Source organism: Scomber scombrus, chromosome 15, assembly GCF_963691925.1.
Source record: "Scomber scombrus chromosome 15, fScoSco1.1, whole genome shotgun sequence".
NCBI lineage: Eukaryota > Metazoa > Chordata > Actinopteri > Scombriformes > Scombridae > Scomber > Scomber scombrus.
In genome coordinates this window covers 2,157,165-2,173,789 of record NC_084984.1, presented here as the reverse complement: position 1 = coordinate 2,173,789, position 16,625 = coordinate 2,157,165, and the positions used below count along the sequence as shown (strand labels likewise).

Sequence of the window (16,625 nt, the reverse complement as noted above, 5' to 3'; positions counted from 1 at the left end):
TTTTGACAGGGCTAGCAGTGCTAGCCTTGCTGCCCCTGACTGCACACCACTGCTTATACCATAGATAGAGATAACCCAATTAAAAAAACACATACTTTATAAAAGAGTCAGGCTCCTGCATCCCGCTCCGCATGGTCTGAAAAAACGTTGACATGGGCCACTCTTATTACCTCCTTATTCCCATCGCCCCATCCTGCTTGCTGTCCCCTCGCTGCCGTCCCAGCAGCCAGCTGTGATGTGCTGGAACTTGAGCAAAGATGTGTATTTGGCCTTTACTGAAATGCCCCTTCGTTGGCGTAGCTTTGTAATGTTCTCTCCATATTCTCATTCAGCCGGAGAGAGGAGTTAGCGATCGGTTCAAGGTAAATAACTCGCACACCATGTACTGTATGTGTCTATAGTTTCTGTTTGGTGGAGAGAATGAAATAAAAGATAGAAAGGAGAGAAAACAGGAGTGTGAGGAATGTGTTTAGTCGTGTAGGTGAGTGTCACCCTGCTGTTGTTTGTGGCAGTTGCCTCCTATCTCCACTAGAAGCAGTGTCATTACATGTTAGTGTAGGTACGTATATACAGTACCTACAGATCTGATATTGAGATTGTGAGTATCTGTGAGCATTGGTGCTGTTTGTTATTTATAATCACTTTGCTTTCTGTCTGTCATTTCTCAGGTGATCAGGAAGGGCTGGCTGACCATCAACAACATTGGCATCATGAAGGGAGGAGCCAAGGAGTACTGGTTCGTCCTCACCGCCGAGTCTCTGTCCTGGTACAAGGATGATGAGGTGAGATTGTGTGTCTTCTGTGTAGTGCCTTTCTAGTCTTCTGACCACTCAAAGCACATTCACCCATTCACACCAGGCGGGGAGTTCCGGTCCTCTGAAATGAGGCCAACGCGGAAGTAACTTAAAACTGCATTCTATCAAAAGGCCACCAGGGGGCGACCGTTTTGGTGTCAAAAGGACTTCTGTCTCTATACAAGTCAATGGAGAATTCACCAACTTCTCACTTGATTTCTAACCTCAGTAAACGTTTTCAAAATGTGTTTATGGTCTCAATCGCTAGTTTAAAGCCTTCTTCAATGCAGTATGATGTTCATTTGGGACATTTTGGCCTCCCTGATTTTATATGTGACGATAAAGCAGGGTATGCATTAGGGCGTGGCTACGTCGTGATTGACAGGTTGATTGGTTCACAGGTTCAGGAGGGCGCCTCATGTTCCTCCTGATGCCCATATAAGTAGAAACCATGTTTTTATTTTACCCAGCATGCACCAGAAATGTTCAAGATGGCGCTGCTCAGATCAGATACTATTCGCTTCCGAGCAGCAGTCCACAAACCAATGGGTGACGTCACGGATGTTACGTCCATTTTATATACAGTCTATGATTCACACACACATATTCATACGCTGATGGCAGGCTGCCATGCAAGATGCTACTCATCAGGAGGAGCTAATCATTCACACATACATGGCACAGCCTTCGGGAGCAATTTAGGGTTCAGTATCTTGTCCAAGGAAACTTTGACATGTGGACTGGAATCCGAGGAATCAAACCGCTGATCTTCCGATTAGTGGATGACCCTCTCTACCTCCTGAGCCAGGACAGGAGACCCTTCTTTGTTAGAAAATAGATCATACAAACGCCAAAACAGGAACTCAAGAGATTCTACTGCAGCAAATCTTAAATCTTAAGAAACACCTTTGAGTATTTTTTATGCAGGATTATTGGGAAATAAAGTCGAGCCTGACTGATTTTTGGGGCTGATACAGTAACAATATTGATATTTCAGATCAATCAGAGAATGATATAACATGTGATTTATTTGGCCTATTGAGCGGAAAACTTTTGATAAATTAAATACATTCATCAGTGCCCTCTGGTGGACAGATTGTGTAAAAGAAAAGAAAATACGTAAATAAGTAAATACCATAGACTGTATATAAGAAATTAACGTAACATCCGTGACGTCACCCATTGGTTTGTGGACTGCTGCTCGGAGGCCAATAGTATCGGATCTGAGCAGCGCCATCTTTAAAATTTCAGGTGCATGCTGGGAAAAATAAAAAACAGGGATTCTACTTATATGGGCATCAGGAAGAGCATGAGGCGCCCTCCTGAACCTGTGAACCAATCAACCTGTCAATCACGACGTAGCCACGCCCTAATGCATACCCTGCTTTATCGTCACATATAAAATCAGGGAGGCCAAAATGTCCCAAATGAACATCATACTGCATTGAAGAAGGCTTTAAACTAGCGATTGAGACCATAAACACATTTTGAAAACGTTTACTGAGGTTAGAAATCAAGTGAGAAGTTGGTGAATTCTCCATTGACTTGTATAGAGACGGAAGTCCTTTTGACACCAAAACGGTCGCCCCCTGGTGGCCTTTTGGTAGAATGCAGTTTTAAGTTACTTCTGCGTTGGACTCATTTCAGAGGACCGGAGCTCCCCGACTGGTAAATACACAGTATCTGTTTGTATATATATTTGTGTACTGTAGTTTCTTGAAAAGCCAACAGATGTGCCAACACTGATTTCTCTGTGAAAAGATAGCAATGAATCATTGTCCTCTAGTACAGAATTACTATAGATTATTATTATTACTAATAATAATGGTTTATTTATTGTAGTTAGTGTTGTGTAGTCATTCAGGGACTGCTGTATGTGAAGAGTCATGCTGTTGCATTCAGAGACCTCAAAAAAGGAAAAAAACATATTCATCAATATAAAGACTTGTAGCATGTTTGGAAAAAAGGATTTTGCAATAGTTCCTGCAACCCAGTGATTTCCACTAGTTGAGTTGTCATATTAAACTGCCAATAACCTTCACTGAGTGTTGTGTAACCCTGTGATCTGGCTAGCGAGGCAGAGCTATCTGCGTATTTTCTGCACGACCTCAGACATCATCACCCGTGTCTGCATCACCCAAAAACTATGCACTTCATTTTAACTGCAGCACTTTTATAATATTTTCCTCTAAATTACAATACCAGGAGAATAATTTCAGTCTGATCTGTGTGTTTATTCTCCGTGAGCTTTCACTGAAACTTAGTCTCTTTTCCGCATTCTGGTCCAAAACTCATTCCAGCTCATCCCGCTGGTCAAGTTCAGTGGTCGTCCTCTACAAGCTGAGGATGGTTTGACCCGGTGTGCTTTGTTACTGGGCTGACCATGATGCTTTGCAGAACTATTAGGAGTCAGCCACAGTCTCGCTGTCTCCAGGCCGTAGCCGCAGCCGCTCTCCTCGCTGACATAAAGCTGTGTGTGTGCGTTTGCGTGTGTGTGTGTGTGTGTGTGTGTGTGTGTATGTGTAACATTGACACGACCCCTTTTATAAAAAGTCAAGACCCCCCAGCATGTCAGACACCGAAGCTGGCACACATGTGCATACCAGAGCCCCTTGCCCTGCCCTGTTCCCAATTCCCAACACGCACGTGTACACACACACACACACACACACACACACACACACACACACACACACACACACACACACACACACACACACACACACACACACACACACACACACACACACACAAGCTGCTTCTAATAAACTTACTTCATTTCAAAGAAGGGGCACTGAGCAAAAGAGGGACTGGGTTGTAGGAAGGAGAGGGGAGGAGGCAGGAGTGTCTCTTGTTAGCTGGTTAGCAGCACAAGTAACAAGGACCATGTGAAGTGAGAGAAAGTGGGGAGGGGGCAAAGAGGAGGGAGACAGGGAGGAGAAGAAAGAGGAGAAAGGACTGGTGTGGACATCTTGCTTTTATATCCTTACTTCCTACCTCTTTCCTCGAAGGTTCAAACCAGAAGAAATTCTTCTCATCTGTCTCATTCTTTCCTTTGCTGCCTTCTTCTTCTAATTTGTCCCCTCCATACCATTTGACCCCCCCTCCCTTCTTGTACTGTATATTTATTTGAACATAGAGCTGCAAGGGTGCAGGGAGACGCAAAACCAACACACCGTACTGGTGTTAAGGCTCAGTGCTGTGGCTGAAGGGCACTGCAGCACAGAGCGGGATTAAAAAAAAAGAAAGAAAGAAAAGAAAAAAGAGCAACTTTCCATTATGTTTTCTATCCAAGCTGAACATTTCTGCACAGTCCAGTCACGCACACACACACTAAGAGTGAGTTAGAGTGCTCATGAGGCCTTATACTCATATGTGCACCTGGGCAGACGCTTGCCAATATACACACATTTGATTCAAAAAAGAAAAAGGCTGGAAACAGTTTTATGTTTAGATTTTCAAAAAATGCATCACAGAGAAAAACAGTGTGTGTGCATCTTTTTGTGCAGTGTCATATACACACATTCATATGTTTCTTTACACCAACTCACAAAACAGCGCAGGAGCATTTTATTGGCTGCCTCTCATCAAGGGGAAAACCCTTGCCGTAGTCTGGCAACACACGCACACACACACACACACACACACACACACACACACACACACACATATGTGAACACTACCCCCAGACACTAATAATAACTTTCAACCCAACTAGTGGTGCCAGGATGTTTTGGTTAGTGTGTGTGTGTGTGTGTGTGTGTGTGTGTGTGTGTGTGTGTGTGTGTGTGTGTGTGTGTGTGTGTGTGTGTGTGTGTGTGTGTGCGTGTGTGTGTGTGTGTGTGTGCGTATATGTGTGTGCCTAGAAACCTTCTGGTCTGTATTACCACAGGACATGCCAATTCTTTGAATCAGGCAGCTCTGTTGCTTAAAGCTTCCCAAAGCAGAATGAAAGGGAGGGAGAGCGGGAGAGGGAGATGTGAATGGAGAAAAAAAAGGTTGAAAAGAAAACAAAAATGTACATAAAAAAAAAAAGATTCACAACATTATGATTTTTGTAGACTTTTATATATTTCTGGAATCAGATTTGTTAATTTATACATTTTTACATAAATGGTGTCAAACACAGATAAATAAGTGGCTGATATTATTCTGCTGTGCTTAGGTGGCTATATTTTCTTTGGGTGCCCCTTTTGGCTCTTTGTTTGTGGTGTGTGTGTGTGTGTGTGTGTGTGTGTGTGTGTGTGTGTGTGTGTGTGTGTGTGTGTGTGTGTGTGTGTGTGTGTGTGTGTGTGTGTGTGTGTGTGTGTGTGTGTGTGTGTGTGTGTGTGTCTGCCCGGGTTTCCCTGCTCCTGTTGTAAAGCTGCCAGAAAGCCAGACTCGCCTGGTGATCCCAGCTGTAAACATCCTGGGGGGAAACAGCAGACTGCTGCTTTCAACAAATTCACCAGAAACATGTCTACTATAAGGTGTGTGTGTGTTTGTGTGTGTGTGTGTGTGTGTGTTTGTGTGTGTGTGTGTGTGTGCACTTATATGTGGGCGTGTGCTCGAGTGCATGCTCTTGAGGTTGCGACTTATACATAAAAAAAGCTTGTGAGTGGTGGCAGGGCTCTAAATGGAAACAGGTTGGTTTGTGGTTTTCATTCCTGTAGACGATGCTCTGAGACGGGACACCGTGTGAATGTTTCTGCCCTCTACTTTGCTTTTGTGTATTTGAGAGGGGAGAAGAGAGGATTGGCTTTATCAAAGACACACAGGCTGGAAGATGTACTGCAGCCCGAGGGGAAGAGGTAGAAAAGAAAAACATCATGGAAAACGAAGCAGGGGGTCCAGCTAAACTTGTAACGTTTCACATGACGTCACCTACGAACACTGAAGCCACAAATGATTTTTGATCCTTTTTTTGGTAGAGCTATACAAAGACTCGTAAAAAAACAAGGCGAATAGACAATGACAGAGTGGCTGCTCTTTCAACATTTTTGTACGGTGGCTTCCTGCCTCTCTGCTCATTACATGGTCATTTGAGGTAAAGCAGCCACAAGTCGATGCAGGGAAGGCACAGACGTAATTGTACATTTTGGTCTAGAGTGCAGAGCGATGCTGGGGGGGGTTTACTCTGTGTTTTAGTTATCTTTTTGGGTAAGCATTCATTTTTTCTGCTTTCTTTCTGTGGTTGAACTTTTTCAGGGAAAATAAACAACATGCTGAGAATGCCTCGCAACTATCAATCATGTTTGTGTGAATGTGGTTCTGTAGGTCAATATGGGAGTTTTTATTTTGTGAATGGTTTTTTCGTTCAATTCCTGCAACTGTGTGAAAGTTGCGGGAAAAAAGAAGAAAAATGAGACTTCAGATATAAACTCTTTATTTCAAACTGTTGGTACAAACTCATCTGAGGAAATTACAAACAATACAAAATGACTATATAAAGCTTTTTCTAACATTTACTTTTTTTTGTGCATTGTATCCGTCAGTCATAAATCCAGGCCAGGCGAGGGCCAGGCATCTGTGGTGGAGCCTTTGGGTGCTTTATTTAGCTTTGTGCCCAGATGGTCACGGGGTGGTGCTGGGTGTTCCCACAGCTTGATGTGCTTGTGCCTGCTGCTGGATGCTCCTTTGCTCTCTTCTTGCTTCTCTTTTCAAAAAACTTTGAGTCGTCCCGTGCTTCCCCGGGCCAGCCTAACCAATGTGCAGACTACTGTACAACCACTACTTCCTGAACAGGTAGTCTGAACACTGGGCAGGCGGGCCGGGCTGAAGGAGGCTGCATCCAAGTTTTGTACTCGAGCGCACAGAAATTGCAAGTGTTGTCAGAGTCAAACATACTTATTGCACACACACACACAAACACACACACACACACACACACACACACACACACACACACACACACACACACACACACACACACACCCTCCGCTGAAAAGCATACACACACTTACTGTGATTCCGGTATCAGACTCTGGAATCCAGCTCCTCTCGCTCTCACAGTGTGACGGCTACAAAGTGCTGATCATGCTGATTGAGCGGGCTGCAGGAGAAACAGCGTGTGAGGGATGGATGGAGGGGGCCGGCGGGGAGGTATAGGAGGAGGAGGAGGAGGAGGAGGTGGAAGGGGGGGGGAAAGGAGGAGGAGAGGTTAGACAGAGGTGATAGCCACTGATTGGCAGATCCTACGACATTCCCGCTGTGAGATGCAGCATTCCAGACCGAACTCTGGAGAGGAAACAGAAGTTTGGATATTCCTCAATAACACAAAGAGATGTTGAAAAGTAATACATGTGATTGTGAAATGTGTGTTCTGCTGGTAAAACTATGGATACATTTACATTTATTTGGTTTAGTTTTTTTTTAACCCTGATTGTGTGAATGTGTGTGTGGAAAAAAGCAAACAAAAGAAACCTTTCCAGCGCTGTTCAACGTAAAATAACACACATACACACATACACACATACACACATACACACACATATATATATAATAAGATATAAGCTCAGAGGAACACAAAAGGTCATACCCCATTTAGTGCAAATTTGTTACAACCTAATGTGGGTTTGCCCCCACTGACCCCCAGGCCAAAAGTAAATAAACAAAATATAAGATATTTAAATAAGATGTTTAGAGATGAATCTGTCAGTAGAGTTAGTCAGAAATACCAAGAAGAAAACTCCCTGGTTGCTCTCAGTGAGGAACTTATCAGTGAATACCTGTGGTCAGCTGAGATCACGCTACGTCTCAGCCAACTCTGACCCAACTCTTCCCACTAAAACACCAGACAGACGCCAGACGGGGGAAAAAAAAAAAATCTCTTTGAGGAGGGAATACCTGTCCTGTGATTGGACGATCTCGTTTCTCTTCTTCGCATCTTTCTTTCCTGAGCGATGTCCCCTTCATGTCGGATGATATTTAATTTGTCTCCTTCTTGACCGGTCAGGGCCAAATCACGTCACCTCGCCAATCGCTCTCCTTTCATCCAACGCTGCTTCACCTTTGAGGCAAAATCGGGTCGATTCTGCTCAAATACAACTTCTGCGCCGTCTGGGTTTGTCTTCTGAGGTTTCCCGGAGGAGAAAAGGCGCTCCAGTATCCAGCAAGGTGGACCGGCTGGAGGTTTGACGTGGCAAAGGACTGGCCACCTCAAGTTTCCCCTTCGAGAGACAGAAGGAGAAAAATGAACGAGAGAGAGAGAGGAGATATGGAGAGAGAAGGAGGAGGAGCTCGCCTGCCCCCCATTTTTCCTTTCCTCTCTCCTTTCTTTTTCTTCCTATCTCCCCTCCCTCTGTCTGGCTCCCCCCTTCACTTCCCCTCCTCCTCCTCCTCCTCCTCCTCTCTTTCTTTCTCCCCTCTCTGGCTTTTGGGGAGAAAGTGGAAGGTCAAAGGTGAACAGGAAGTGAGACGCATTCATTTGGCGTGTGTGTTGTTAAAGTTTGGAAAGGGAGTGAAGGCTTGGCTGCCGAGGGAGGGAACTTTTTTAGTGGAAGCGTATGTGGGCAGATGGGAGGATGTCTGCATTTGTGCGCTCACGTGGAGGCATATATGTGTTTTGTAAAACTGTCTGCATGTTCCTTCCTTCTAGCCAGTGTTATGTGTGCATCTCCACTCACGGTACATTTGAGTGTATATGCGTTTTTTTTTTGGACGTTTGAGTGATGGATGTGTGTGTAGGAGTGGGGCTGGATGAGAGCAGAGGCTCCATGGTCTTTGTAGCAAGGGCAGGAATGTCGGCGTTTTCTTGGCAAGCGGGAGGAAGCCTTGTAATAACTCCAGATGTGCAGCCCTGTGGTCTCCATCTCTCTCTTGCTCCCTCTGTTTTTACTTCTAAAGCTGATTTCCTCTCCCTGTCCGACTCGAATAAAGAGCCCTTTATGCAGCTCTGCAGCCTTCCCAACACACACACACACACACACACACACACACACACACACACACACACACACACACACACACACACACAGAGGGGGGGTAGTGGTGGTGCTGGTTGGACGGCTGACATACTACTGGTAAATCAGAACCAGAGGAAAAGAGGTTTTGTGTGTAGATGAGGAGGAAAAGTCTGATTCACAGTTGCGACATAAGTAGTCAACAAGTAAAAGTTTGCCTCCCTCACCTTCCTCGTTTCACACACCCACACACACATCTAGATCTCATTCTAAGTGCTGGCAGACAACTGTAATCAATGTTAATGTTTCCAGGTGTGTGTGCAAGTGTGTCTGCATATGTGCGTGTGTGTGTGTGTGTGTGTGTGTGTGTGTGCAGAGGTAGTCAAGGCCATGTGTTTGTTTTAGCTATAGTTTCTGAGCTCCGACCTGAGCTCCAAATCAAAGCAGGCATAATCCCAGGAGAGACGAGTCAGCAGTACTGGCAGAGATGGAGGGATGTGGAGGGAAAATGAGAGCGAAGGAGAGGAAAATGGAGATGAAAAGAGGACGCAGCTTAAAAAAATGTGCAATACCCAGCCTGTACAGTAGAAAAATAAAACGACGCTGAGAGAGGAGCCAGAAAGAGAGTGATAGAGGTCAGTCCTCATCGGTGTGACAGAGCGGGGAAAATGCATGATTGTTGCTGTTAAATTTCGGGTTAGGGTTTTTGGAGGGAGTGAATTTTAATGGGTGGGTGGGGGGAGTGCTGTGGTTGCACCAACATTGTTTCCACTGTTTGGATGACCAGGCAGGCAGTTTCCTTTTCAAACTCTTAGTCAGTCAAGAAATACTGAGTAAAATATGCACACACACACATACACACACATACGCACACATATACACACATATACACACACACACACACACACACACACCACACACGTACTGCACGCACATGTAATCTGTGCTTCCATGTTATTCTGTGTTGTCATGAGATACTGCCGCTGCTGCCGCTGCTGTCGCTGTGTTATGATTTTGCATTAAAGCGAAACGTCCCCGTCGGTTCATGTGGGTGTAAATGTATCTCTCATGTCGTAAAAGTGTGATCCTTGTATCATAAGTCAGCCGCGCTTCAGTGACATCTCACAGCTAGAGATAGCGTGTTGAATAGCTATTCATCTAAAATGTGAGCCACTCGATAGCTTTGTTTTCTTTCCTTTCTCTTTTCTATAATATCATATCAATATTATATCTTTCCTGACAAGAGAATCCAAGTGTAATATATTTCAAGATAGGGATGTGCTTAAATTGTCTTAGGTTGCATTCAAAGAAAGAAAGAAATTTCCCGATATTATGTCATAATTTCCACATTACGTCTGATGCAGCATGTTTACAGTCAGCTTCTTATAGTCAGTCAAACTCACACTGGTGATAAGACTAAAGATAAACAGTATAGTAGAGATGGCTTTTCTTTCTTTGCTGCCTTTTAAACATAAATTAAAGTGCATGAGGTCAGAGACAGAAGACATAAAACAGAGTTTAGTAAATGTGATAATTGTCTGCTGGAGGTATGAAAGTGAGAATGGACGTAGCAAAGATGGGAGAACTTTTAGAAGAACTAACTGGATGATCTAATGGTTTAGAACAATGGAAAAAAGCTAACAATGGCAACAAAAGCAGTTATAAATAAATGACTGAGTGTCTCATCGGTTAAAGCAAACGTCAGAGAAGAGTCTTCATGGAGTCACACAGGGTGGTTTGTGAATATTTCAAAGTTTATCCTTCCTGACTGATGAGATAAACGACTAATGTATGTTTTTCTTGCTGTAAATGATCGTCTCCCACTGCTCCCACTGCTCCCACTGCTCCCACTGCTCCCACTGCTCCCACTGCTCCCACTGCTCCCACTGCTCCCACTGCTCCCACTGCTCCCACTGCTCCCACTGACTATCCAGAGCATAATACCAACATCATTACAGAAATGATGCTGGGGATCAGACCCGAGCAGACATGGGACAGATAAAAAGAAACCGCAATGTTGTGTATTTAATGTCTTTTGGCATGTTGTAAAATCTGTGTGTGTGTGTGTGTGTGTGTGTGTGTGTGTGTGTGTGTGTGTGTGTGTGTGTGTGTGTGTGTGTGTGTGTGTGTGCTAGTGTCGTAGTTTATTACCCTTTATGCAGGAGTGACACAAATTTAAATATTACTGCATGTGTTTAATAAGACATGACAGGAGGTTGAGCATTCCTGTGGTTGTTTTATAGCTTTTAAACAATATATTCTCATGTTACATGTATTTATTTTATACATTTTGTTTTATATTTTTTATTAGTTCATGGATGACAAATAATTGAACCTTTACACACAATAAATTGACACACAGATATTTAATTTACTGTAAATCTGTAATGTAAAAGCAAGAGAATCCATCTCCCCCTCGCATGGAGCTGCCCAAACGTTGGCACAGTCATGTCGTAAAAATGACTCAGTGCACACACACCCTGTGAGTAATACAGTATGTGTACACGTTTGATTCACAAAGTGCAACATTTCATATTCTGGCTGTTCATTTTACTGTACAGTCAACAGAAGAAGAAGAAGTTAATTTCGGGGACGGCTGTGTTTGGATCATGCAGTGCTGATGATGGAGTGACGGTTGTGTTCCAGTAAAACAGGATGAGGGTTGGGATTAGACGGAGGCCACGAGTTTACAGAGATCCAGCACGTCTAAAGAAAGATTATATTATGATTTAGAGACTTTCTTGACGTTGGAATTCCCTCCTTTTTTACTCAAGTTTTGTTTCCATTGCAGTAATGCCACAAATACATGTTATGACTCTATTTAATAGGCAAGTACAATAAAACCTTCACCAAAGTGTTGCATGTGAAAAGTCATATGGGACTTCAAAGCATGTTTGGTTTACATGTACGAACCTCAGTGTACTCTGACATGACGTCTTTATTTCAGGTGCTTAACACTTCTATATTTATTATTGATCATATTTGTTTCAAACGTTAAAACTGAGACCTCATTTTAAATTATGTCACATAAATATGGAGATTTGCATTTGGGTTTAAAGTTTTAAATTCACCAGATAGCTGTGATTGTCATTCAGTGAGAGCTCAGAGAGTCAGTAGACACACAGGTTGAACAGAGCATTTGCCCTATGGATTGACATGTGTTTATGTGGTTAGTGAACCTGGTGTTGTCCCCCCCCGCCCCCCCCACACACACACACACCTCCCCTCCCCCGTCTCCTTCCTTTACTCTTTGGTGGTCACTAGTGATTGATCACATGTCCTGGCTACCCTTAAGGTTTTTTTACACTGACCTTGTGCAGAAGCAAACACAGAGCCGATCATTAACTGCTTAGCAATTAGCTGCTAAACAGGAAGGTGTCACTGACCTGCCAGCCTGCGTCGAAGCGCACCGCTGACTGAATGTGTCATTGTCATGTGGCCTCCACGTTTCCTTTCCACGGAGAGGTTTATTTTTGTTTGCGCTCGCTCCCACAGGAAGAGCAAAGCACAGCACGAAGGATGTCTCCTTTTTATAAGACGAAAGAGAAACACTCAGTGAGATTAGGCGTTTGGAAGAAAGAAAGAAAAAAGATAAAACATGCATAAAGTATGATACTTAATGTTTTATCTGTGTTAAACTGGACAATGCAAGAAGAGCTTTTAAACCCTTCTTGTCTGCAGCGTTATCGGGAAGCACTCTGCATGATACATGAGGTATTAGAGAGAGCTGGCACACTGCTGAAGGTGATTTGTTACTGGCATTATTACACAACCTCGTAGCTGGATGAGTCACAAACATTGTCCACATTGTCCCAGAATAGCTCCGGCGGTGTGTAGCTGTTTCCAAATGTAATTGTCTCTTAGCTCTTTTTGCTGTTGCTGATTTAAATGTTGACAACATGTGGCCTGCCTTTCAATAAAGTCATAACGACATTTAGTCAAATTAAGTTTCTTCAGATGCTGTTTCTGCTGTTTCTCTGAGACATATTACTCACAGACCAAACACTGTTTTTGCATCCGTTAGCAGGTTTTCTGATTAACGTAGTCTCAGTAATATCTACTTCTGGAAAAGTCAGTTACATTCAGATTATGATGAAGTATTTTTTTCTTAGGTAACTGTAACTGGATTGAACTCTTCTCATTTTTTTTATAGCGTGTAGATGCAAAACAAGCTTTTCCATACAGTGTTTGAAACCCAGCGAGTCTCCTCCCTTTTACGTCTATCCCCATCAGGAAAGTCTTACAGAATTGATCTCTGTTTCATTTTTTTTAAAAGACAGAACTCAATAGGGGAATGGCAAAAGAATGGAGGGAAAGAGAAACGGAGGGAGGTGAGGAGGAGGGTTGTGAAAATTGCCGTTGGCTGCCACCCAGGGCCCAGTCTTTGTGGTAATGAAGGGTTAGAAGCAACGTTATTGCTCCCAGATGCCGTGCGGCTTCTCCGCAGCCCTTTGATGCACGGCCCAAGTCACCAGGACTTTTCTATCAGGCTCCCATCAACATACACACTACCACACACACACGTACACACTGAGGCATGCAGTGCTTAAAAAAACAAGGATGCCGTAAAGGACTTATCTTTTTGGTTTAGCCCAACAAAATACTCTGATTTGTTTCAAAGTGTTAATTGGATACGGTGTGTGTGTAGCGTTTGTGCATGTGTGTGTTGTTTATACATACTGTAGCATTTCTGTGTGTGTGTGTGTGTGTGTGTGTGTGTGTGTGTGTGTGTGTGTGTGTGTGTGTGTGTGTGTGTGTGTGTTTGTCAGGCCAAATTTCACCCACTTTTTAAAATCATGTTTCAGTCTCTGAGACGCTTTCTGGATGGTATGCACAGCGGTGAACTGCCTTTATGAATCCAGAAGTGAACTTCCTCTGGCTTTTCATAATGAGCCTGCTATTACTCACTAACAAAACAAAACCATGGAAAGTACTCTGCTCACACACTGCTTCAAACACCACAGGCTGCAGTAACTACTGAGTGCACTGCCTTGGGCTGCTGTGTGTGTGTTTGCGAGAGAGAGAGAGAGAGAGAGAGAGAGAGCGTGAAAATGTTGCATGTGTAGAGGTATCACACATCAAACATGTGTTTCAGCTCTAAATAAAAAGACTCTATTAATCTAGTAAAAAGCTCAAAAATGGGTGTTCAGTCATTAATGTGTGTAGGTATATGATAGAGTGAAGAATGGTGTGATGGTGGTTGTGTGATTATGAATGTTTCTTGTTCTCAGGCCTCTTTTGATAACGAGACTTCAAACTGACCGACACTACCTGATTAAATAAAGTTGAGATTAAAAATAAATCAAAATTTTCCTTAAAAAATAACTAAAATGATTGTTTCATATATAGCTGATGAACGTTGGATAGACTGAAATGTTTACAGCAATTTAATAAAACAAACAGCAGCGATGCATTTTCCTCCTATTAACCTGCCACTACTCTTCTTTCATTCTTATAAAATAACTAAAATGATTGTTTTCATATGTCTGAATATTTGGCAATTAATTCTCTGTTAATTTTTTTTTTTTTTTGATTCATCAACTTATTGTTGCAGCTCTAAATCTACAGACCTCACTTTCAATGATGTTCATAGGGCCTGCAAATTAGTTTCAATCTATGACAAATGTTCCCCCCCCCCCCACACACACACACACTAATAATAAAGACAAAGTACAGAAACATAGAAAGAGAGAGAAATAAAATACTATAATAGAGCATTACATTTCATAGACGTAGAGAAAATAATAGACTGATTAATTGATAATGGAAATAATTGTTCGTTACAGCCCTATTTCACTGTAAGGTGTGTGAATGATCCAGAGTAATGTTGTGAATATGTATACATATATGAGCTATTTACTGTGTGTGTGTCTGTTTGTGTAGGGTTAGGATTGGAACCATAGACTGTATATAAAATGGACGTAACATCCGTGACGTCACCCATTGGTTTGTGGACTGCTGCTCGGAGGCCAATAGTATCGGATCTGAGCAGAGCCATCTTTAAAATTTCTGGTGCATGCTGGGAAAAATAAAAAACACGGATTCTACTTATATGGGCATCAGGAGGAGCATGAGGCACCCTCCTGAACCTGTGAACCAATCAACCTGTCAATCACCACGTAGCCACGCCCTAATGCATACCCTGCTTTATCGTCACATATAAAATCAGGGAGGCCAAAATGTCCCAAATGAACATCATACTGCATTGAAGAAGGCTTTAAACTAGCGATTGAGACCATAAACACATTTTGAAAACGTTTACTGAGGTTAGAAATCAAGTGAGAAGTTGGTGAATTCTCCATTGACTTGTATAGAGACGGAAGTCCTTTTGACACCAAAACGGTCGCCCCCTGGTGGCCTTTTGATAGAATGCAGTTTTAAGTTACTTCCGCGTTCGCATCGTTTCAGAGGACCGGAACTCCCCGCCTGGTTGGAACTCCATTTATCCAATTGTGGCATTGTTCCGGAATGTGACATCACTGTGACATCAGTGAGAATTCCGTTCTGTTTCACTGAGTTATTTTGAGTTAGTGAATATCAGGTGCATCTTTCTGCCAACATTTACGATGGGTTGTCAAGAGACACAAAGCGACTTCCATTATTTCTGGAGAGGCGACAAATCCCAGAAAGCTTTGGAAAACCTCGATGACGACAGCTTCTGGTCTATAATGGAAAATGATAGCATGCGGGCACACCTGAAGGAGGAAGCCTATAAGGTGGCTGACCTGATTGCAAGACACTGGGGCAATGAGAAGACTTCAAAGTCCAAGTTGCACCAGATGACTTGTGAGAACCTTGATGAGGACAGTTTCTGGTCTGTCATGAAAAATGAAGACATGCATGCTCATCTCAAGAATGAGGCCTACAAGGTGGCTGACCTGATCGCAAGCAAATGGGGCAATCAGAAGAAGCCCAAGATAGACCCGATGATTTGTGAAAACCTTGATGAGGACAGTTTATGGTCTGTCATGAAAAATGAGGCCATGCATGCTCATCTTAAGGAGGCTAAACTGATTGCAAGAGAGTGGGGCAATCAGAAGAAGCCCAAGATAGACCAGATGACTTGTGAGAACCTTGATGAGGACAGTTTCTGGTCTATCATGAAAAATAAAGCCATGCATGCTCATATCAAGGAGGAAGCCTATAAGGTGGCTGATCTGATTGCCAGAAACAGGCGCAACCAGAAGACCTCTAAACCCAAGACAAATCAGAGAACTTATACACAAAACACTGGGCAACACTTCTGGAGCTTGATGGAGGATGAGACCATTCATGCTCATCTGAGACGGGAGGCCTTCAAGGTGGCAAAGATGATTGACAGAGACTGGGGCACCAGGTCCACCAGCTCTCGGGACACTTTGAGTAGAATGGAGGTTGAAAGTCTTATGGAGGTATCCATGCCTCTACCGTCTGTCTACTCTACACCTCCTCATCCTCCTTCTAACAAAGCGGAACCATCTGAACCCTCCCAGGTGAGTCAGCCTTCTCCAGAGCCTGAAGCTGACAAGCAGCGACTGCGGACTCTGTCCAGGCCTGAAAAAAACCCTGACGATATCTTTAAACTGCTCAGCTCTGATGACTGGCTGAAGAAAACAGAAGGTTTAACATCTATTCAGGATCTAGCAAGGAACCACCCAGAGGTATTGAAGGCTATACTCCGCAAGGTGTGTTTGGCCATCATACAGGAGGTTAAAAATCTGCGCTCTGTGGTGTCCTGTGCTGCTATGGCCACCCTGTGTGAGATGTATTCTCATCTGCAGAGGGCAATGGATGACATGGTGGAGGAAACTGGCCGCGCCCTGATACTAAAAGTGTCAGAGACAAATACGTTCATCCAGCAGCAGGCAAATCTGGCTCTGGATGCGATGGTTAAAAACTGCAGCGCTGCTCGTACCATGAACACCCTGCTGAATGCAGGTCTGAGCCACCGCAGTGCAGCAGTAAGAGTGAG

At 43.5% G+C, this 16,625-nt stretch overlaps 2 protein-coding genes across 4 annotated transcripts in view; one reads left to right on the top strand and one right to left on the bottom strand.

Annotated features, from left to right (window-relative positions):
* The window catches only part of golga2 (golgin A2), a 178,650-nt gene that overhangs the window by 124,721 nt on the left and 37,304 nt on the right, over positions 1-16,625 (bottom strand). The window lies entirely within an intron of this gene.
* dnm1a (dynamin 1a) overlaps positions 1-16,625 on the top strand; it is a 59,769-nt gene that overhangs the window by 32,800 nt on the left and 10,344 nt on the right. For 2 of the 3 annotated variants that reach the window (XM_062434027.1, XM_062434028.1), the window contains exons 15-16: positions 333-362; positions 669-782. In XM_062434027.1, the coding sequence (XP_062290011.1) occupies positions 333-362; positions 669-782 (144 nt within the window). The remainder of the gene's footprint in view (positions 1-332; positions 363-668; positions 783-16,625) is intronic. The other variant, XM_062434029.1, reaches the window with a different exon arrangement.